General features: G+C 43.9%; 2 protein-coding genes across 5 annotated transcripts in view; one reads left to right on the top strand and one right to left on the bottom strand.

The window, feature by feature from the left end:
- The window catches only part of PPL (periplakin), an 89041-nt gene that overhangs the window by 211 nt on the left and 64455 nt on the right, over positions 1-24375 (top strand). The window contains exons 1-4 of one of the 4 annotated variants that reach the window (XM_064478432.1): positions 60-550; positions 922-1366; positions 1505-1566; positions 5420-5491. The gene's annotated coding sequence lies outside the window, so the exon portion shown is untranslated. Of the gene's footprint in view, positions 1-59; positions 1367-1504; positions 1567-5419; positions 5492-24375 lie in introns of those variants that run through there. The other 3 variants (XM_064478430.1, XM_064478429.1, XM_064478431.1) reach the window with 3 other exon arrangements.
- LOC105099836 (histone H2A, sperm) lies at positions 7634-8188 on the bottom strand. Its single transcript, XM_064478772.1, has one exon. The coding sequence runs from the start codon at positions 8186-8188 to the stop codon at positions 7634-7636; it is 555 nt and encodes a 184-aa protein (XP_064334842.1).

Here is a 24375-nt window from a genome sequence, read left to right as displayed (position 1 = left end):
TGAAAGGGGGGCGTCACGTCGGGGCGGGGCTCCGATGCAGAGGAGGGGGCGGGGCGACCAGGCCGGGGTCCGCTCCCTGGAGTCCGAGGGCCGGAGGCGCTGACCGCCGGAGGAGCCGGGGCAGTTGCGGAGCTGCTGCCGCGCCAGGCGCGTTAAGCCCCCGGGCAGGGGTCTTTCCGACCCCGCAGGCCGGAAGCTCAGGACCCCCGTCAGTTCTCCGACGCCGTCGGGAGGGAGGGAGCCCGGGGCCCGGGGCCCGGGGCCCTCAGAGGCTCGAGACCCCGCATGGTGCGGGCGAGCTCACAGGCCCGGCCTGGGGAGGTGTGGAGACCCGTCGGGACCCTCCCCGACCTGCGCTAACGTCCCGCTCCGCCGGCCTCGGGACCACAGCGCCAGCTGCCCGATCCCAGTGCGGAGAAGTGACTTATGTTTTCTTTGCTTTCCTTGCGGGGATGCAGGAATCTTCCAGAATGCGTTTGTTTGGAGACTCATGGATTCTGTCCCTCAGTTTCCTGCCGTCCTTTGCTTCTGCAACGTGCTTCTCCACACGGTGGTTCTGAATGGGCCTTGGAGAAGGGGGGTGTGCGCCTTTCCTGTGTGGGGCCAGACGACTGGGGTTCCAGTCTGGGTGATATCTGTGCACTTCTTAGCTGTTTGACAGGCCTCACAACAATCAAAAGGGAGTATAAGTGACCCTTGAACAGCAGGGTTTGAACTGCATGGGTCCATTTATACGTGGGCTTTTGTCAATAAATATATTGGAAATATTTTGAATATTTCTGACAATTTGAGAAACCACACAGACAAACGCAGTAGCCTAAAAATGTCCCAGAAAGTTCGGGGAAAAGCTAGATACGCCATGAAGGCATAAAATATATGTGGATGTGAGTTTATTTTGTCATTTACTACCATCAATTCAAGGGCTAACAGACAGGTTAAGAGAGGATGACTTGATGGAGACGAGTGCCAGATGTTGAGGAAGTCGCAGAAGAAACAGCGCCAGGAAACAGATTGACATCAGACCATCCTACAGAAGCATTCTGAGTTTTCAAAGATTGCTTTTGACGGCTTTTGCAACATGGCTCCTTCAATGATACGGGCACTGAAACTAAAATGAACGGTGGAGGGATTATGGTATACAAACATTTTTAGAGAAATGAATAAAGCAGAAAACTCATACAGAAACGACGATGTGTTTTCATAAAGTTACACCAGGTGTGCCGGCCTCTCTTGCTCCCCCCCCTTCCACATCCTCCACCTCCGCCCCCCAAGACAGCAAGACCCACGCCTCCTCCTCCTCAGCTGACTCAGTGTGAAAACCTGAGGATGAAGACCTTTATGATGATCCACCTCCACTTAGTAAATAGTAAGTAATCATGCCATACAGTTAGTAAACTTACCTGTTGTGAATGTGTGTGTGTGTGTGTGTGTGTGCTCGTGTGAAAATCTATCAATTTTGTGGCAATAACTGGGTAGACATTTTAGTTATCATCATCATCCTTAGGTGTTCATCATGTGGAACATGTGCAGGACTTGAAGTGGATAGAGCCTGTCCATAGGGGCAAGGTGAGTGATGCTTAATATAAAAGTAATGTGATTTCCATCTGGTTTTATAACTTTGCTTTCAAAGAATTACATTACCATACAGTCTTTAAGTCTCGTAATTGGAGAAACTGCTTATCAGCCTATCATCACAGAGAAGTGATTTTTTTAATGTAACAATGTTTCCAGTAGTGTATGATGAATATGACTGTAATATGACATGCCATAAACATTTTATAATGATGTATTTATTAGTGTACCATGAAGCAATCATAGCAATGACGCTAGGCCACCATAAAGAATCATATTGCTGCTGCTTTGTTATGAATGCATGAATTCTTTTTTTTGCTTTTTAAAAAAATTTTATTTATTTATTTAAATTTTATTGAGATATAGTCAGTTTACAATGCTGTGTCAATTTCTGGTGTACAAGCACCATGCTTCAGTCATACATTAATATACAACTATTCATTTTCATATTCCTTTTTCGCCCTGAGCTACTACAAGATATTGAATATATTTTCCTGTGCTATACAGCATAAACTTGTTTATCTATTTTATATATAATGCATGAATTCTGATACCTGTAGACACATATGCATTCTTTCACATCATCTTTTCACTTTTGATGTCTAGTGTTAGTAATACATGTAACATCTACAGTGTTTGTATCACAAGAGACAATATTGACGTACTGACAGACAATTCATCCTGTAAACAGATAAATGTAAACTTACACTATCAATAAATGCACTACAGTACTGTAAATGTTCTTTTCCTTATGATCTTATTAATTTTCTTCTCTCGCTCACTTTTGATAAAAATAGAGTATATAATACATATAACATACAAAATATTTGTTAATTGACTGCTTATATTATCAGTAAGGCTTCCAGGCCACAGTAGGCTATTAGGAGTTGAGTTTTTTGTGGAGACCAAAGTTATGTGTGATTTTCACCTGCGTGGTGTGTGTGATTGGCGGGGTCAATGCCACGAACCCCTGTGTTGTTCAAGGGTCAGCGGTGTTGTTTTCACCTCTTGTGGGTAATTATCTAGCGCAGGGAGAGGAGAAGTATCCACCAGCTTATTTTGTCCCATCAAATGCTTCTGTTTAAACTGCCTCAGCCCACCACTCTCCCTGGGATGTCTCAGGAGCTCAGAGCGCAAAGCACAACAACACAGCCCCGCGCTGGGTCCCCAGGCCCTGGAAGCGTAGCCCACCAAGCAGACCTCTCTGTGGATTCCCTGGGCTGAAGCTCTGAGAGTCATGGAATACACGGAATAGGAGGAGAAAAAGGCTGGCTCTTTTCACAGAAGTAACTCAGGAGAGCTGAAAACTAAAGCTCCAGACTGAAAACATTCTATGATGCTTTACTCACAGGTCTTTCCTGCCTCTGCCACAGACCAACCCCTCTTCCTGCCCTCACACGTACACTCCTTCCAAACACTTGATGATTCTGTCTGTTCACTTGGGGCTCTTCCCATTTTTGACCTAAAAAAATAAAACAGCCTGTTATTTTACCACAAAGTGGGTTCATTCAGGAGCAACAAAGAATTGCAGTTTGGGACAATCAGGCTACAGCAGAAGCTCCAAGCAAATCCAATGAACAAAGGAGAGGAACGTTATTTCATACAGAAAGAGAGTGAGGGGTGCTGTTTTGGGGTCTGATGGAGGGGAGCCCTGAGTAAACAGTGGGGATGGCTTCCCATCAGCTCAGTGGCCGGGGTGGTCAGTGTCCTGCGGGAGGCGCAGGGAACATATTTCCTGGTGAGGCCTGGGATTGAGGATTCTCTCCCGTTGATGATTCTTGCTGGGGTTTGTAATGGACAGTCCTTCCTGTTACTGACTTTGAGTGGCACTGCCCAAGAGCCCTCCTTCCAGCCTCCCCACTCTACCTTAGATGAGGTTTCCCTCAGTAACTTTCATGCCATTCAGGGTGGTGTATGTCCCCTTCTCTAATCTGAACCACATTGAGAACAGCCCCGTCAGCCTGCCTGTCTCAGAACACAGAATTTCTTTCCTGGAGTGTTGTCTACACTCCAGACGGCAGCCTAGTGCCCCAGAGAATCGGTTGGGAAGGATACAGGAGCTGTGTCCAAAGAGGAAGGAGAGGTGGAAGGCCCCATCGCTGACACCACCAGGACTCAGGTCTCCTGGAAACACCCTTCTTGGGGTGGGAACTGGGGCCACACAACTTTTTGAACTTGAACCATTTCTCAAAATTCAGGAGGATCTGGAAGTTCTGGACTCCTGTCAACATCTCGCTCTCTAATGTGAAATGTAGAATCCCCTCCTGTCACCTCCCCAGGATGCTTTTCCGTCTCCATTATCTGTTTCTGGTTGGTGCGCTGCAGTCAAATTTAGGCTAAGGATGGGCCTCTGCCTGGTTCTTAGGGGGTTCTGAACTATATGTGAGTTTTACATGTATGAGTGACCTGTGATCTGTGTGAGAATTTACACACAGGATTATCTGTGGTCTGAGCATGTAGATACACACTTCTGTTGGAATGAACATGAGGGACCCCTGGGTGAGTCTGAGGTTCAGCCACGATAGCGGCCCCTTCATCCTGCCTGGGCCTGAAGGCTCTGAGTGCTGCATTCTCTCCCCGGCTGGGTCTCGTCGCAGCAGTATACCCATGGACCACCTTGACCCTCAGTGTTGTCAGGTGGGCAGAAACCACTCCGCTTCTGAGAAGTCGTTGTAATCAGTATCTTAGAAGCTGGTAACTTAGGGAGAGCCGACACTGAGCTTTCAAAAAGGCCTGTTCCTGTTCTCAGTAGGTCACGTATGTTGACTCATTTTTAAAACTCAGAATGAACCAGTAAGAGGGGTCCTGTTAGGGCAGGTAGAAAGTGGGGGCAGTGGGTTGATACATATGTGTGTGTGTGTCTCTGTCTCTGTGTGGGGGTGATTCCTGCCCCCTGCACAGTACTATTCTGAGGTTCAGAGTGGACAGTAGATAGGTTTATGTACACACACATATATGTTAAGTCTCTATTCCCTGCTAAGTTACCCAAGAAGTCACACCAACCTGTGGCAAAATCTAGATGCAGACCAAGGCATCCAGGTTCAAATATCTACCCACTGAGCCTCTGTCCTTTTGATCTCAGGTCACCCCAGGGACTCCCGACTCCCTGCACCTGTTTAGACTCCCATCCAGCACACAGACACCCTCCTGGCTCATTTGTTGAGTCGTTCTGTACAGGCCGTGAGGAGGACCTAAGGCCCAGGAAAGAAGCCCACTGGGCTGTCCTGGGGCCATAGGAGGCTTCAGGTTTGTGGAGGCTCTGCTTACCTGCACCTGTGAGATCCTGTGCTCACCCCACCTCCTGTTTCCATGGGTCTAAGCTGTCGCTGGAGGGCTAGAAACCCTCCCAGAGACCAGCTGCAGGCTAGGAACTGTTTCAGTTCTGGGATCAGCAACAGGGTTCCCACCACTCACTCTGCCTGACACGTAGCCCCTTTGGTTTAGTCTCATCTGTAGGACAAGGGATGCAGGGAGCTGACAAGGATGCTGCAGCATTCTGAGGTAAAGGTGGATCAGGTGCCCCAACCTCTCCCCTGTGTTCTCCCCTCAAAGACAGTGAAGTGCGGGTTCTAGGCGTCAGCCCTGGTGCACAAAGTCACCTGACTGGGTGCTGTAGTGACCATCAGCCCCCATTTCCCCACTGCACATGCTGCTGTGAAGCAGGACCTGCCTGTGGTGTGCTTGGCTGCCAGAGCGCACTCCACCCGGAATCTGCTGTCGGAATGGACTGACAGATTCTCACTGCCTCTACTGTGCAGGACTGTCCTGTCCTGGGTTTCCAGTGGGGCCGCCTTCTGCTGGGAGCCCAGGATGCTGGAATCACGCTACTTCTTGTCTGTCCTTGCAGGAGACTGGGCTGCACTACAAGAGGCTCCTGGCTTACCCTTGGATCCTGACCATCATGTGACCAGAGAAATTGGTAACATTTTTGTCTTGCATGTTGAAATGTTTCATGACAGAAAGATTTCGTTCAGTTTCCTGATGTGGGTGAAGTGCAGAATCCGATGTTGATTGATTCTCCAAGCAGTGTAAGCCTTAGTCCCTGCACGGGGGTGAGTTTCCTGCCCTAAGATGAGGGACCCATGCATGTGACCTGTGCCTCTTGGGAGAGCAGCCCTAAGCTAGTTTAAACTGACCAAGTTCTGTCTCCATGGTAGATTTAGGTTCCTCTGTATTCTGTCTACACTGAGTACATTTAGACCTGACCATGTTATGCAAACACTAGGACATGTAGACCTGACTAAGACTCAGGCCAGTCCTGGGAACTTTAGGAGGCACATGGAGACCTGGATAAAGACCTGGTCTCAGTAATGGGATCTTCAGGGAGGCCATGGAGACCTGGCTACATAACCGGCCTCAGTACTGGGGAGCTTCAGAGGGGACGTGGGGACCTGGTTAGACACCCAGCCTGGCTCAGTCCTGGGAGCTTTAGTGCGGATGTGGGCTCCAGGGTAGAGGCCTGGCATCTGTCCTGAGAACTTCAGGTGGGACATGGAAACCTGTGTAGAGAAGTAGCCTGCTGTCATCCCACAACGGTGCCCCCTGAGCTCTCTCAGGGTTACACAGGATACTGGCCCTAGATAGCTGGGTGCATGTCAAAAAAATGATTTCAATAAACCCAGATCTTAGCACCTTCCCATACATAGAAAAGCACTCAATTCCTTGGTATCTAGTTTTCTTTATTAACAGCAATCTTTTGATGTTCCAACTACCTGGTATTTATTGCAAAAACTCCTGTACATCCTGTTTCCTCCCCTCTTCTTCAGGGCAGTCCCGCAGAGCAAGCTTAGAGGCCACATCCTGGGCTAGGTCCTCAGAAACGTCCACTGAATAAAACATAACTCCCAACCTTTAGGTTGTGTATGTTTTTGTTGCCATTGATTAAGTTCTTGTCCCACTGTAGAAAGAATGCAGAGACAAGGAGGGACCCTGGCTGGAGGAAGGGGGGATGTTTAAACTCTTGACTCTGCAGGTCCCCATCCAGGGAGGAAGATGAACTAGTTGAGCCTTGGAAGGTGTCTAAGCCTGTTTCAGCTGGGTTGCATTTGCGGACGCCTGCTGAGGTCCAGCTACTAGCAAGAACGGAGCTTAAGTAAAGTGAGGGTTTATTCAGGGATGGATAGGACACTCTAAGGGGAGAGCGGGCAGGCCCAGGTGAGCAGCTGCGCTGAGTTTCTTTGGCAAGCTGGTTACATGGGGTGTAAAAATGAATGGGCGGAATATTCACTGGGGAGGGAAACGTTTGGGGTCTTTGTCCCTGATTTTCATCCCAGCTCCACCTTCCTGAGGGGAGGAGGGATTTTTGTCCATATTTAGTCTCAATCGGAAGTGTCTTGGCCTCGGTGCATGACGGGTACTTCTAATCTGCAAGGCTAATTTTATTGAAATGAGGGCATAATGAGCAAAAGCCTACATTCAGACACTAGAGATTCCTTTCCCCACCTTTCTTTGTCGGCCTCCAGGGCACTTGTCACCCCCAATTGTGTGATTTCTTATCAGTGCCAAGGTACCTGCTTTTTCTGTCTGCCTAGGGTCCCTGTTCTTTTCATGCTGTGTGGGTTCCTGCATTTGGCCCCTTGCCCCTCTCCTGCCATTTGCCCAATTCCTGCTATTTGGCCTGCGTCCCCCTTTCTCTGCTCGTATCTAGCTATCTGCCTGCCCTAACACTAGGACACTGCAGGAGAAGGAACCCTGGCTGGAGGAAGGAGGGATGTTTAAAATCTTGGCTCTGCAGGTCGCCATCCAGGGAGGAAGACTGAGCCTTGGATTGCACCTGCAGATGCCTGCTGAGGTCTGGCTAATAGCAAGAATCTGAAACTCTACAACCAACGAGCACCATTGCCTAGTGATTTGCAGGCAGTCGGTGGTGCTCATTAGTTGAAGAAGCATCGCCCTAAACTCTGCCTTTACCTTCACATGGTGTCCTCTTTGTGTGCATCTGTCTCCAGTTTTTTAAATTGTTACCGAATCCAAGCTCCAAGTTGTACTGCTTGCCAGTAAATCGAGAGATGAGTTGCTGTGAAAAAATACATTTATTCTGAAAGGTCTTTTAGTGAGAGGTTTAAAGGGCCTTTGTGAGGGGCTGAGGAGGGGAGGGTTGGACGGAGGTCGTGATGAAGGGGGTACCCTCATTGCTCCTCTGGGATCTGGGTGGACGTCTTGCCGCCGGTGGTGCCTTCTGCCACCTGGGCATGCTGGTCTTCTTGGGCAGCAGTTCGGGCTGGATGTTGGGCAGGACGCCTCCCTGGGGGATGGCCACGTCTCCCAGCAGTTTGCTGAGCTCTTCATCGCTGTGGATGTCTAGCTGCAGGTGCCGGGGGTTTATCCGCGTCTTCTTCTTGTCCCGGGCCGTGTTCCCCGCCAGCTCCAACATCTCAGCATTGAGGTACTCGAGCACCACAGCCATGTAGATGGGAGCATCTGTGCCCATGTGCTCGGTGCAGCGGCCCCTGTGTAAGTGCGGGTGCACGCGGCCCACCGGGAACTGCAGGCTGGCGCGCAGGGAGCGTGACTTGGGCTTGGTGCTGATCTGGTTGCTGGTCGTGGCGGAGGTGTTGTGTGTGGCCTTGTGGCTAGTCTTATTACGGGCCTTGTGCCCCGTCTTGCCAGAGCCCATCATGCTATGCGGGAGAGGAGCTATGAGGAGAAGGCCTCCCAGGGCCCGGGGACAGCCCACCGGCAGAATAGAGCTGCTGCCCTGAGTGCCCCGGGCTGTCCTCATGAGCCCCCAGGGCACACCCCCACGCCCTCCTGATTGGCTCTTCTCTCCCATACCCACTTCTGGGTGGCTGCGTTAACCCTTTGGTTCACACCTCGGCAGAGGGAATCCGCCCACCAATTGGTTGAATTTGAAAATCCCCCCCCCCCCCGCCCCCGGGAAAGAGATGAGGAGCAGAATGGAGACAGCCAAGCACTCCCAGGTGTAGACAGTCCCTGTGTCTCTCCACAGGGAGATTTGGAGCTCCCCAAACCCAAAACCTGGAGACAGAACTGCAGCCCCGTGCCAGATAAACATCAACAGAGTAAATGAAGGCTGCTTGGAGGCACATCCTCCCCACCTGGGGCACATTCTCTGGCCTGAGGCGGGAGCTTGGGCTGCCTGGGCACAGAGCAGACCCCAGCCAATAGCAGGGGCCAGCCTCAGTGAGAAGTGAGGGCCAGGGGCTGAGAGGTGGGCCAGGGAGTTCCCAAAGGGAAAAGTGGGAGATTCCTGCCTCTTTCTTGACTGAAGGGGTAAGAAAGAGGCAGCTTCAAAAATCACTCCCTTCGGGTTTCCCTTTTTCTCAGTCCTCTCCATGCCCAGGAGAGCACAGAATTATCTTTCCAAAGAGGTACCAGCTGAGAACCCCAAATTCTGGGGAACCCCGTGCCTAGGAGGCAGGGGCCTCCCCTCCATCAGTAGTGTCCCCACACTGGAGTCCTATCTGGAATTGGGGGTGTTGCTGCCTGTCCTGGGGTGGGCAGGTCAGCTCTGGGAGGCAGCTCCTCCCACACCCTCGCAGGAGTGGGTGTTTCGCATCCAATCAGGGCCCAGAGTGTCTTAGGACCTGCCTAAGGGAGAGGGGCTGGAGCTCCTGCTCTAGAGTCCATGCTCTCCCGAAAAGTCTTTGAAAGGCTGTTTGGTAGGGTTCTCATCAAGGGGAGAGGGCAGAGTTCCTACAGGGTGGGTGCAGTTGTGCTGCTCAGGCTCCAGACGTCAGTGCCAGGTGCACACAGCTCAGGGAGTTGCTGTGTTGGGAGCAACCCTTTCCTACTAGGAACTCCGGGGCCAGGCCTCTGCACAGGGCACCCTGTGAGTGAGTGAAGCTAGACTCAGCAGCACGAAGGGGAAAAAAGGGTTAGACTTTTACTACCCAGATTCTATTCTTATTTTCCGGGCTTGTTCCTGGCCGTTGCTGGGACGTGCTGACACTTCCTCTGCCCTGTGGGCACGTCAGTCTGGCAGTGGTGCTCAGACGTGTCAGCCTGGAACAGCAACAGAACAAGTGTCACAGAACCAGTGGATCCTGTAGATGCAGTCCGGCTCTTCCCGGGTGTGTGGGGCCCTAACTGTGGAGTTGGGGGCCTTCTTGTAGCCCAGGGGCTTCAGCCTAGACTTTTAATAGGAACTCCAAGGAGAGGCCCCGACAAGCCTGGTGTTCAGCCACTGTCTGACTCCGGCCCAGATACTGCTCGGTGAACTCTTTTCACTGTGTTTCTGTGGGCTTGCATTTCAGTGCTGGGCCTTGCTGTTGTGTGACCCTGGGCAGTTGCAGGAGGGAAAACGCCTAGCTTGTCCTGGAGCCAAGGAATTTGCGCCCCGCCTGTGACAGGGTGGGGAATACCGCCTCCTACAGGGAGAGACTCCGGTGGTTTTCTTGAGAGGCTGGTAGTAGGGAAGACCGGAGACTCGGGGCTCCTGGGCTGTCCTTGCTCACTTACCTTAAAGAGGGGGTATTTGGGTCTTGCCTCACAGGCCTGCAGGCTATTTCTGGCTTGCCCTGATGGCCAGAGTCTGATACCTTTAAGTCAGACTTGTCCTTGATACTCAAGAATGGTCAAGCAAGTTGTTTCAGAAAAGTACTTATGTCTCCTTCCCTCCAGAATGGGGATATTAATATCAGTGTTGCAGGGCTGTATGAGTTTTTGGTGCAATGATGCATACAGAATTCTTAGTGCATGCCTGGCACATGCTAAGAGCTCAATAAATGGTAGTTTTTGAAGTTACCTTCTGAAACCAGTACCCCAGTGATATGTAGGGAGTTCCCTAAGAGTTTAGACCATGCAGAACTGTCTTCTACCTCTTCCCTGGGACTTTGAAGGAGGAGGAACTCTGGCTGGGGGAAGGGGGAGGGTTGTCTGCAAAATCTTGGCTCTGCAGTTCCCCATCAAGGGAGGAAGATTTACAGGCTGAGCCTTAGAAGGTGTTTAAGCCTATTTCAGCTGGGTTGCATTTGCAGATGCCTGCAGAGGTCTAGCTGATAGAAAGTTTCTAGCTGAAACTCTTTTTAGATGGAAGAGGGTTCTATTAGTTTGCTAGAGCTGCTGCACCAAATTACCATAGACAAAGTGGCCTTAACAACAGACATTTCTTCTTTTTACTTCTGGAAGGTACAAGCCCGAGATCAAGGTGTTTGTAAAGTTGGTTCTTTCTGAGGGCTATGAGGAAAAATCTGTTTCATGCCTCTCCCCTAGCTTCTGATGATCTGCAGGCAATGTTTGGTGTTTCCTGGCTTGAAGAATCATTGCACTGGGGTGGGAGAGGGTATAGCTCAGTGGTAGAGCACGTGACTAGCATGCACAAGGCCCTGGGTTCAATCCATTAAAAATAAATAAATAAAAGCCTAATTACCTCCCCCAACTAAAAAAAAAAAAAAAAAAAAAAAGAAGAAGCATCTCACTTATCTCTTGTCTTTACCTCCCATGTGTTCTTGTGTGCATCTGTCTCTAACTTAAAAAAAAAAAGACACCAGTCTTATTGGATCAGGGGCTTACTCTACTCCAGTATGACCTCATCCTAACTCAACTAATTACGCCTGCAAAGTCCCTATATCCAGAAGTCACATTCTGAGGTACTGGGAGTCAGGGCATATGAATCGGGGGGAACACAAGTGTACTTTAGCAGGACAGCTCCTTAACTATTGACACTTCCCCTGCCAGGTCTTCAAGGACCTACCTACCTACTGTATGCAAGTACCTTGATGGGAGAAGGATGGCTACAAGTGTTTGGATTTAATAATTCTTCAAAGCCCTACCCCAGGGAGACAGCATAGCATAGCGGTTTAGAGCTCAGGCTCCGAGCAGGAGTGTCTAGGTTTGAGTCTGGCCGCCACCAGTTACTAACCATGTGATCTTGGGCAAGTAACTTCATCTCTGTGCTTCAGTTTCCTTATCTGCAAGATAAGGATACTACTACATAACATAAGGCTGCTGAGAAGCTAAAGCAAATTAATTCATAGGAAGAACTTGAATCATTGTCTAGGAAACACCTGATGATGTGAGCAATTCATATTGTTAAAAACAACTTCTAAATCTAAAATGCTGTCATGGAGGGAACCTTCAAATGGTCCATAATCAAGGACTGAATAGGTGGGACGCAGCTTATAGGAGCTCATAGGATGTAGGATGTCCAGAAATGGAAAGGTCTTTCCAGACTGTCTACTCGAGTCTTCTCATTTGGCAGATGGGGAGAGCAGAACAACTTGCCTTTCTGACCCACATCGTGTACCAGCTGCACTTGGACTTGGCTCTGTGCGCAGGTGAAAGGAGCTCTGTCAGTGTCATCAGTCTCATGAGTGGTGTAGACGGCATGTGGTATGGACTGTCCGGTTTTCCCAGTGCTGTTTATAGAGGGGACCGTTCTTTCCCATTTGGGTGCTCTTGACCTCTTTGTCCTACGTTAACTCGCCCCATCCATGTGGGTGAATTTCTGGGCTCTCTGTTCCTCTGGTCTATGTGCCTGTTTTGGCCCCAATTCCACACTCTTTGGGTGACTGTATCTTCGTCATGTAGTGTGACACCAGGAAGCCGGATGCCTCCGGCCTGTTCTCTTTTCTCAGGGTCGCTTTGGCTATGCAGGATCCCTTGCATTTTGGTTCCACACAAAAATTAGGATGATCTGCTCTCTTTCTGTGCAGAATCTATTGCAGGCTTGGTAGGAAATGCATTCGCTGTTTACATTGCTTTGGGTAGAGTGGACATTTTAACAATAATTCTTCCATTTCATGAGAATGAGATACCTTGTTTGGAGATTCTAGCAGGGGAGCACAGCTGCTCATATACCCTTGACTGAGAAGAATGGTCCTCCTCTATCGGGGATGGTTGTCCTCTTCGACCTAGCACACAGCTTTGGGAGAGACACACATGGAGCAGTGAGGGAGGAAGGGGACACCCACCTAGCCAGCCAGATAGCAGAATCAACCCTGGCGATCAATGGGATGACAGATGTCGCAGCCAGATCACCCTCACATCCAAGAATGAGATATTTTGTACCCTTTATTTCTGTCTTTTCCAATTTCTTCATCAATGTCTTTAAGTTTTCAGTGTGTAAGTCTTTCACACCTTTGCTTCTGTTGATTCCTAGTTATTTTGTTTTTTTGCATGCAATCCTATAAAGGTGGTTTTCTTTCTTTTCTTGACAGTTCATTATTAGTGTTTATAAATGCGATTGATTCTGTGTATTGACTGTGTAACTTGCCTGAATTCATTTACTATTTCTTGTAGCTTTCTGGTGAAAAGATACGGAAAATTGGAATTCAGAAATCCCACACTTTTTGCCACATCCAGGTCATCCACAATAGGGAAGACAGTGGCTCCTCATGTGGACTTTCTACAGTGCCTCTAAACGACTTTTGGAGGATGGGTGAACTGAATCTGGGAAAGGCTTGGCCTCTAATTGGAAATTTGATGTTTCCTCTGTGTTTCTGGCGTGATATTGGCATAGAGTTCTGAAAAGTAATTTACTTTCCAGGCATTTCAAGCCTACCGACTACTTTTACCTACATAAAAATAAGTCTTGCATCTTGCTTAAATATATCAGTCAGAATTCTTTCAATAATGATTCCAGTTAAAATGTAGCAATCCTCGCATGAATTGAATGGAAAGTCCTAAGCTATATGCAAATGCAGAAAGGGTGAAACGGTGTCAGCCCCTTTGGGTGATTGTAAACTGTTACTGATGCAGTTAAATGATTGACGAAGGACCGCCATGATCATCAGTCTTATCAGTTTGTATGTTTATTACTGCATCCACGCCGGCACCTCTCACAATATAATTTCTGCTTCTCATAACTTTTCCACTAGTTAATAGAAACCTAGGTATATACTATTCAGAATAGCTTTATGAAGCCCAAGCTATTTATCCACCCTGTCACCTGGGTGAGCCTCAGATTCAGTACACATCCTGTCAGAGCGCTACGGGCAGGCGCACAGACAGTGCCGTACGAAGTGACACTGGCAGTTTTCTCTTCTCAGGCCTGCTGACAGATGTGTCATGTGCACTCTCAGTGGGGATTATCGCACAGGAACACCTATGGCTGATTTTTCCATCTTGACCCTTACCCATAATTTGATTTCCCTCTACACTAGCAAAAGCCAGTGGAGCCTCATTTGATTTAACAGAAGGGAAATCAAAACTTGTATTTGGCTTGAAGTTAGAAAACTGAAGCAGGCCCATTTTTCCTGTTCTTTCTAGCAGAATATATCAATATCGTTGTAATTAATATTTTCACAATGATTCCATTTTTAGAAGCATTTTAAAAGCTCTCATGCCAGAATTATAAACAGATAATTGCAGAGTTTACTGATTACAGAACAGGTCCTCCCGATTAGTATGAGTCACCACCAAGTCCTTTGTTTTTGAGGCTGATGCAAGGAGTATTCCGGTAATTTTGTTGTTATAATTATTTGAATTTAGGGCCAAGTATAGTGGGATATATAACCCCAGTTTAAATCTTTGCTGTAGTATAGCCAGAAATATTAATGTCACTTTTATAGGTTATTTTATTTTAGCTAGGTTTTTTTCAGATTCGTTATGACATTCTTTTGGGCTATTCTTTACGTGCTTTCTGCTGGATTTCTATTAATATGGGTTCATTTCTTGATCATAGTAGCTGGCTCAAAATTTACCAACCGTAATGTGTTAATAAAGCTTACTAAAACAGTCTTTCATGGCTTAATTTTTATCACTGCCATTTCAAATGGAGACATAGTTAAGTGTGTGCTTCTCAGTGTGCCATATGGGTTGCGCCTTTTAATTTTTAATAGTTTAGAGGGTATTCTCAGTGGGATGAGATAGTTGCATTTATAATTTTATTAGAAATTAAAAGAAAGCTTGGGGACACACGTATGTATTTCAGAAATTAATAAAGTCATCTAGGCACATTCAGCACTTTGCTTAAATTATTAGGTTACATCAACAATTTTAGAAGTATTTTGTACATATGGGACTCACGTATTTTAGTGGTATATTGGTGTTCTCTGTAGTAAATAGTATTGTGTTCCAAGTAGTATTAAACTATTATTTTTTAAGACTTAAAATGTACTTTAGTTTTTAAATTTTGTTAGACCTAAAGGGGTGCACTAGGGGACTGTCTTTCTATGTAAAACTTACGTATCTAAGCAGTTGGTTTGTAACATTAGTCAGGTGGTTGGTAATTATCCTGACTTTGCGTTGATGAAGGGCAGTCTGTTAGATGAGTAATGTGAATCCTGTATAGTTACGTGCTTTGCCTTGTTTAGGGAGTTTGGCAGGGCAATGATGGCTTATGTATTGTGATATTTAGTGGGAAGTTGTAGGTTTGATTAAGCAGACTATGTACCTGATACGCATGTGTACGTAACTGTAATGGTTCTAAGTCCTGTGAGCATTGACTCAGTAACATTATGGTTGGTGGTGTTGGTAAATAGTGTTCAGTTTAAGCTGAGCTACAAGTTGCTTGATTGTGTTAAGACCTCTGAAGGCCATAGCTGAGTCATAGCAGCCCCCCAAATTAAAAAATACCAGAATATATTAATATGTGAGCATGAGGTGATTAGTCATGAGTCCATCAAGACGTCTTATTGATATTAGAAGTAGTACTGATGCAGTATTTTCTGTTAGAAATATTTGTTTGGTGCTTCTGTAGCTCTTAGGTTAAATTTTTTTGTTAGAATGAAGATAATAGTAACCAGTATGAGCTTGTTACTACCATGATGATTTCTGAGAGAATGGTCAGTAGAATGATAGTAAAAACAAAAGTGTTTACTGGTACAGAAAGATTATACAACAACATTTTGGGGGCATGGGCCTGATAGCTTATTTAGTGGACCTTACTATTGAGTAGATGGTGTAATGTGGTGTAGCATGAAGAATTTTAAATTCTTAAGAGTAGTTTCAGTTTTTATAATTCAAGGAATAAGAGTATTTAAACATCTCTTACCCACCCTGTCAAGGTGACTCTGTTGTGATGATGGTCAGTGAAACTTGTCATTTTTGTAGAGCTAATGCTACTGGTAAATAATTTTCACAAGAGATGTCTAAGTTGATCCTATCAAAATTGTGGGCAGGATATTCAAAAATCATAGAAAGGAGATTGTTAGGAGGAGTGTTTTAATGGTGAAATTGGCTGATTATAATTCTGGCATGTATATGTTGTTAAATTCTCCTAAAAATGGGATGGTTGTGAAGATATTCATTATAATGATATTGACATACTTTGCTAGGAAGAACAGGGCAAATGGGCCTGCAGTGTTTTCTTCCTCAAGGCCAAAGACAAGTTTTGATTCTCCTTCTGTTAAATCAAATGGGGGCTCCAATAGTTTCTGCTGGCATAGAGAGAAATCAAATTATGGGTAGGCGTCAAGATAGGAAAATTTGCCAGAGGTGTTCTTGTGTAATGATTCTCGCTGAAAGTGTACAGGATCCACTTATTTGTAGGACTGAGAAGAGAAAAATTTTAGTGTTGCTTCATACGAGGTGGTCTGTGCTTCTACCCATAGAGCTCTGATTAGTGCATATTTGGATCGGAAACTCATCCACATCGGTGGGTAGTATAAACAGCTTTGGCTTGATAACAGCTATTATAAATAGTACACCTAGATTTCTATTTCTTCTAGGATATGAGAAGCGAAATTCATATTGTGATAGCCAGGGTGGAGGCTAAAACTGATGCAATAAAAAATAAATAAATTGGTTAGATTGATGACCACAGTGGTTCTTTAATCAGTAGTTTGACTGAATCCGCAGTGGGCTGTAATCACCCATGGGGGTGGGCAGTTTTCCGCCCTTTCCGGATTTGTGTGTAGCCTAGGACTTCAATTCATGGGAAGCATGCTGCATTGAATAAAATTGGAATCATCAGTGAAAAAATTTTGATTGTAAACGTTTACGTCAAGAAGAGGGCTTGAACCTCTATGGATAAAGCTTTAAGTTTTCCTCAGTTACCAGGCTCTGCCACCCTAACAAACCCTGGGGAACATACAGTAGAGGATGTATGAAGTAATTGAATTGCAGTGTCCATTTGAAGTCGTTTTGTAAAATAGACCTCATTTCTCCTGTCCTTTCTTTCTGGGAGAAATGTATACTGGGTGGAAACTGACTGGGGTTACTCCATTCTGAACTTAGACAACACAGAAATTTAATCATTGGACAAACCATTCATTGCAGTTAGAGCAGGACTGGCATGTACTGATCCAGCACCAATGTCATGAACCCTACTGTTGACAGGAATTCCAGAGTAGGATTGTGCTGTTGTTTCTAAAGTAAGCTCCTCCTCTGATCAATATTTCCAATCAGTAAGTGATAAAGCATTCTGAATAGCTGGTCTAAATTTTAATCATTCTGTGTTTGTTTTATTCTTGAGGTCACCCCAATCAAAACTGTTAATCTTTCTTTTTAGAATAACATTTCTTTTCTCTTTTTTTTTAATTTTAATTTTTTGTTTTTGTTTATTTGTTTGCGGGGGAGGTTATTAGGTTTTTTTTGTTTTGTTTTGTTTTCGTTTTTTTTTAATGGAGGTACTGGGGATTGAACCCAGGACCTTATGCATGCTAGGCATGCACTCTACCACTGAGCTATACCCTCCCCCCAATTGTTAATCTTTTAAATGCTATATTACCCCTTTAATTTTGGTTATCCTGTACTTTTTGGATTAATTAAATCTCCATAGGTCCTTCTTTTCTTGGATTATCTCCACCTCTTCACAGGAGGGTCAATTTCACTGATTAAAAGAGATAGTAAAACCCTTGTATGGCCATTTATACAAGTCCTTAGTTAGAGGGAAAAAAAATGACTCTGCTGCCTTTCCACAGTCAGGATACCGTGACCGTTGAACAAATGTCCCTGACCAGGCAGTGCCTTTAATACTAGAAGAGCTGGAGGGTCTATATATATATGTATTTTTTACTTTTTATTTTTTTAAATAAACAGTAAGGATTTGTGATTGCCAAGTTCCTTTTGCATTTTAAAACCTCTTTTTAAATGCTCGCCTGTCTTGGGTGAACAATTGCTTTAATAAATAATTAGATATTTGCTTCAGGTTTATTTTCCTGTTAACTAGCAGTGGGTTATCTGTTGCAATATATGCTTATGCAAGGAGAAATATTTCCTGTTACCCACAAGAACAGTTTTGCTTATATTAAATCACACATTAGTCCAGTATTAAATTAGGAGTTTCTTTACTGACTATTGGTATTGAGATGAATGTGTTCTTGACCTTGAACACTTTCTTAACTGATGGCTGCTTTTAAGCCAACAATGGTGATGTTTCCGCTTATTCTCTAGGAAAAGCGTATCCTGAACAAAAAACTATACCTTTTTAGAAGAACATTTAAAATTACTTGAAAAGATATGTTTTGTAGGTAACATTTTAAGTTGAATTGAAATCTGTTTTTGGACAACCATGTGTTCCTGGCTTCTGAGGAGGGTCACGTTTACTCATAATCTTCTCATTATTCTGCCATATTGATGAGTTTGTTCTTGTAAACTTTACTTGAGAAGCTGCTCTGGTTTCAGGATAATTATCTTAATTCCTCTACATTACTTGTCTAGTTAAATCTTATGCAAAATTTTAAAGGATTAAGCTTTGCTCTTTGGTGCTTTTAATGTTTCTTTCATCTTTCCCTCATGGTACTGTCTCTATATCATTTAAATTTCAACTTTCTCTACTTAAGATGTTGAATGAAAGTTTTTGTTTAATTGAAGTACAGTTGATTTAGTGTGTTGTGTTAGGTTTTGGTGTACAGCAGAGTGATTCCATATAGATCTATCTACCTACCTATATCCTTTTTCAGATCCCTTTCATTAGAGTTTATGATGTCATTGAATATAGTTCCCTGTGCTAGACAGTACATCCTTGTTTTCATCAATTTTATATATAGTTTGTATCTGCTAATTCCAACTCCCAAATTATCCCTCCCACCTTTCCCCTTTAGTGGCCATGAGCTTGTTCTCCATTTCTCTGGGTCATCTTCTGTTCTGTAAATAAGTTCACTTGTACTCTTCGTTAGATCCCGCATAGTAGTGATATCACATATGGTATGTCTTTGTCTTAGTTACTTTAGTGTTAGTCTTCAGGCCCATCCATGTTGCTGCAAATGGGATTATTTCATTCTTGTTGTAAGGCTGAGTAATATTCCATTGCATACAGAGACCCAAACCATTTTATCCAGTTATCTCTTGATGGACATTTAGGCTGCTTTCATGTCTTAGCTCTTGCATGCAGGACTGCTGTGAACATTAGGGTACATGTATCATTTTTAAATTAGACTGTTCTCCAGATATATGCTCAGGAGTGGGATTGCTAGGCCAAATAGTAACTTCATAGTAACTGCACCAATTTACATTCCCACCCGCAGTGTAGGAGTGTTCCCTTTTCTCCACACCCTCTCCAGCTTTTCTCGTTCCTAAAATTTTGATGCAGGCATTAGATGTGTTTGTTTTTTTAATTGAAGTACAGTCAGTTACAATGGTCCGTTTCTGGTAGATATTGAATGAGTGGTTTATTTAATTTACTTATGAAAGTTGAATTTGGTGGGAAGTTTGGGCTAGACTTAGTTCACAGTGTTCATGCGGTATGAAATCTGAGTGAAACTTGGAGCTTTTGGGTAAGCTACACTTTGATTCATCCAAGCACAGTTTCCAGGATGGTTACTTTATTAAGACTTATTTCCTCCTGTATGCTTGCAATGTATTGATAGGTTGCAAAGTTGTCAGTATTTAAAGAGTGTGGCAGGCGGTGTGTGCTTCACAGCCTGATTCAATTAAGCCTTCGATTCTTAATTTACCACTAAATTCCTCTTTGGTTTTTTATTTCATGAAAATTTCATAGAAATTACTTTATGTTCTAGAGTTAGAAAATGTAGCTCATTTCTTCCCATGTGACAGGTAGCACCTGACCTGAGGTTTTCATGTTTGATGATGACGGTCACTAGTGCTCTGTAGCAGGATTTTCTGAGGATGTTGGTGTATTGGGCTTGTGATGTTTATCAGAGTTTATCGGTTATAGAGCAGGCTCCTCCAGAGAAGTGTGAATCACTGCCACGATTTTTGACTTTTAGGCTGTTGCTTGCAGTATTCTGGTGAAATAATTTCATTCTTATGATTATTTGAATTTAGGCTTAAGCATAGTGGGAAATGTAATCCCAGTTTGGACCCTCACTATAGTGTAATCAGAAATATTAATGTGAGGGGAGGGTATAGCTTAGTGGTAGAGTGAGTGCCTAGCATGCACAAGGTCCTGGGTTCAATCCCCAGCACCTCCACTAGAAAAAAAAAAAAAAAAAGATTCCCCAAACAAACAAAAAATTAAAACAAACCAAAAAAAGAAATATTAATGTCACTTTCAGAGCATGTTTTCTTTAGCTATGGCTTTTTTCAGCTTAGCCAGGACTGTATTTTGGGCTATTCTTTAACATGCTTTTTGTTAGATTTCTATTAATATGAATCAATCTATGATCACAGTGGCTATTTCAGAATTTACGAATCGTAATATGTTAATATAACTTAGTCAGACTTCCCTTCACGGCTCAGTTTTTATCACTGCCATTTCGCATGGGGACATAGTTAAGCTGTTGTGTGCTACTTTTTTGGTGTGCTTACTTTAGTTTGCTCCTTGCAATCTTTTATTACTTTTTTTTTTAATTAATAGCCTTAATTTTTTTAGAGAAGTTTCAGGTTCATAGTAGAATTGAGCAGAAAATAGAGTTCGCACATAGCCCTCCCCATGCACACATGTATACTCCCCTACCCTCAACCTCCCTCATCAGTGTGGCATATTTGGTACAATAGATGAACCAGCATGGCACATTATTATCAACCAAAGTCCGTAGTTTACACTAGGGTTCACTCTTGATGTTGTGCGTTCTATGGGTTTTGACAAATGCATAATGACATGTAGCCACCACTATAATATCATACAGAATAATTTCATTGCCCTGGAAATCGCTTGTGCTCCATCTGTTTATTCCTCCCTCCCTCCCTCTCCCCAAACCCCTGGAAACCACGATCTTTTTATTGTTTCTGTAGCTGTGCCTTTTCCAGAATGTCATTTGGTTGGAATCATATGGTTTGTAGCCTTTTCAGACTGGCTTCTTTCATTTACTAATATGTCTTTTAAGTTTCTTCCATGTCTTTCGTGGCTTGATAGATCTTTTCTTTTTCTTTTTTTTTTAACTGCACGTACATTTTAAAATTTACATATATGTACTGTTCATTGTTTCTAAGAATGTTTAGAGCTGTAGCTTTTTAAAGTTACAGTTATCAAAGGAATAAAGCCAACCACAAAATAAGAATTAATTCAAAAGATACATACACCCTGCCATTGACAGCAACATTATTTATAATTGCCAAGATCAGTCTTTCATTATTGAGAGGGCATTCCCAATGAGATGCAGATACTTGCATGTGTAAGTTTATTGGAATCTAATAGAAAGGCTGGGTCCACACCTATGTCTTTATGAAATTAGTAAACACATCTAGGCATTCTCAGTGCTTTACTTAATTTATTAAGTTACATGAAAAATGTGAGTAGGATTTTGTATGTGTAAGACATGTATTCAAGTGACATATTGGTATTCAGTGTTGCAGTGTGGGTTAGGTTACAGTTAGTATTGAACCTTTTTGGAGAGATTGTTAAAATGCAGTATATTTTTTATTTTGGTAGACGTAAGTGGCTGAATTAGCAGAATATTTTTCTGTGTAATACTTACATATATAAGTAATTGATTGGTATCATCAGTCAGCTAGTTTGTAATCATCCTGAGTTTGTGTTGCTTAAATAACGGCAGTCTGTGTATTAGATGAGTTAGTTGAGTCTTATGTAGTTACACGGTTTGCCTTGTTTGGGAGTTTAAACAGGGCAATAATGGCTTATGAACTATGAGATTTAGTGGGAGGTAGGAGGTATTGTTTAAAAAAGCTACATACCTCCAGTCAAGATGGCAGAGTGGTAGGACTGCGAGCTCACCTCTCCTCCTGACTACAGCAAAACCACAACTGACTGCTAAACAACTGTCAAAAAAAAAAGACTGTGCACCTAACAAAAAAGATCCTCTTCAACTTGGAACATAAAGAGGGAACACAGCATGATGGTAGGAGGGGCGTGCTCGCGATAGAATTTGGCGCCAGACCTCCCAGGGTGGACGACCTACAATCTGAAGAATAATTAAGTCACAGACGCCCTCCCCCAGGAGTGACAGTTCTAAGCCCCATGTCAGGCTCCCCAGCCCGGGATTCTAGCATTGAGAGGAGGAGGAGACCCCAGGACATCTGGTTTTGAAGGCCAGGAGGGCTTGGCTCCAGGAGCCCTACAGGACTGGGGGAAACAGACTTCAATCTCTTGATAAGTGTACACAGAATCTCACGAGCACCAGATCCAAGGGCAGAGGCAGCGATTTCATAGGAACCTGGGCCAGACCTGCCTGCTGGATTTGGAGGGTCTCCTGGGGAGGTAAGGGATGCCTGTGGCTCACTCAAGGGCCATAAAAGCTGGTGGCGGACATTCTGGGAATGTTAATCTACATGAGTTTACCCGGAGGCTGACATCTTGATTGGATCATCAGCACCAAGACCTAGCCCCACCCAACAGCCTGTAGGGAAGCCTCAGGCCAAACAACATACAGGGTGGGAACACAGCCACACCCATCAGCAGACTTCCTGAGCCACCAACTGCCTCTAGACACAGCCCTGCCCACCAGAGGTCCAGAACCAAGCTTCACCCAACAGTAGGCAGGCATCAACTCCTCCTGCCGGGAAACCTGCATAAGCCTCTAGTCCAGCTCCATCCACTAGGGGAAGATACTGGAAATAAGAAAATAATCCCAAAGCCTGTGGAAGGAATCCACAAACACATAGAAAGATAGAGGATATGAGGTGGCAAAGGAATATCTCCCAGGCCAAGGCACAAGATAAAATCCGAGAAGAAGAAATAAGTGATGAGGAGATAGGCCATTTATCTGAGAAAGAGTTTAAAGTAATGATGGTGAAGATGTTCGGAGACCTCAAGAGGAGTGCAGATGCACAGAGCAACGTTTTTAGCAAAGAGTTGGAAAATATAAAGAATACCCAAACAGAGTTGAAGAATAAAATCACTGAAATGAACAATACACTAGAAGGAACCGAGAATAGGCTAAATGAGGCAGAAGAACGGATCAGTGAGCTACAAGACAGATTAGTGGAAATCACTACTTCAGAACAGGAAAAAGAAAAAAATGACAAGAAATGAGGATAGTTTAAGAGAACTCTGGGACAACATGAAATGCACTAATATTCACATTATAGGGGTCCCAGAAAAAGAAAGAACCTGAGAAAGTTTTTGGAGAAATAATAACCAAACACTTCCCCAACTTGGGAAAGAAAAAAGTCAGCAGAGTCCAGGAAGCACAGAGTTCCACACAGGATCAACCCAAAGAGAAGAACACCAAGGCACACAGTCATCAAATTGACAACAATTAAGGATAAGGAGAAATATTAAAATTAGCAAGAGAAAAACAACAAAGAACATACAAAGGAGCTCCCATAAGGTTATTAGCTGATTTTTTAGCAGAAACTACAGGCCAGAAAGGAGTGGCATGATATATTTAAAGTGATGCAAGGGGGAAACTTACAACCAAGAATTCTCTATCCAGCAAGGCTGTCGTTCAGACTTGATGGAGAAATCAAAAGCTTCACAGATAAACAAAAACTAAAAGAATTCAGCACCACCAAACCTGCTTTACAACAAATGTTAAAGGAACTTCTATAGTCATCAAACCACAAGAAAAGAGAACAAAAAGAAGAAAGAAAAAGAAAAAAGATTGCTTTTGCAGTTCGGGGTCTCTTATGGTTCCATATAAATTTTGGAATTGTTTGTTCTAGTTCTGTGAAAAATGACCTGAGTATTTTGACAGGGGTTGTGTTGGATCTGTGGATTGCTTTTGGGTAGTGTGGCCATTTTGATAATGTTGATTCTTCCAACCCAAGAGCACAAGATATCTTTCCATTTCTTTGTATCATCTTCAATTTCCTTCATCAGTGTTTTACAGTTTTCAAAGTCTAGGTAACCTCCTTGGTTAAGCTTATTTCTAGGTATTTTATTCTATTTGATGCAATGGAAATGTTTATCCCAGTTATAAGATTCTGGGTTTTGAAGTGAAAAAAAAAGTGAATGAAGGGCTGCAAATGGCAAAATACCATTCTTTCTTATGGGTGATTTGTATTCCATTACATATATATGCTGCGTCTTCTTTATCCATTCGTCTATTGATGTTCTATTTAGGATGCTTCCATATCTTGGCAATTATTAATAGCAGAGTGTATGTATCTTTGTGAATTAATTATTATTTTGTGGTTGGCTTTATTCCTTTGATAATTACGTAAGTTTAAAAAGCTAAAGCTCTAAAAGTTCTTAGAAGCAATGAACAGCACCTACATGTAAATTTTTTAAATATGTGCAGTATATTGTGTATACGTATTCACATGCAATCCATTGTATGTGTGCAATCAGACTATAACAATTGTAGCTTATAAAACTGAAAAATAAAAAAAGATGGGAAAATTATTTATAGGCATTCTTGTGTAATAATTCCTATTGAAACTGTACATGATCCATTTATCAGGAGGACTGAGAAGAGAAAAATTTCTCTTCATAAGAGTGCTACTTCATAAGAGATGGTCTGTGCTCTGATTAGTGCGTACTTGGATCTGAAGCTCATCCCCATCAGTGGATGGAATAAATAGCTTAGGCTTGATATAGCTACAATAAACAGTAGGTTTCTTGTGTTGTTTGTTTGCTGGGGGTGGGGGGAGGTAATTAGGTTTCTTCATTGATTTCTGCTTGGAGGAGGTACCAGGGGTTGAACCTGGGACCTC

This window comes from Camelus dromedarius, chromosome 24 (assembly GCF_036321535.1).
Source record: "Camelus dromedarius isolate mCamDro1 chromosome 24, mCamDro1.pat, whole genome shotgun sequence".
NCBI lineage: Eukaryota > Metazoa > Chordata > Mammalia > Artiodactyla > Camelidae > Camelus > Camelus dromedarius.
This window is presented reverse-complemented; position numbering and strand designations above follow the sequence as displayed.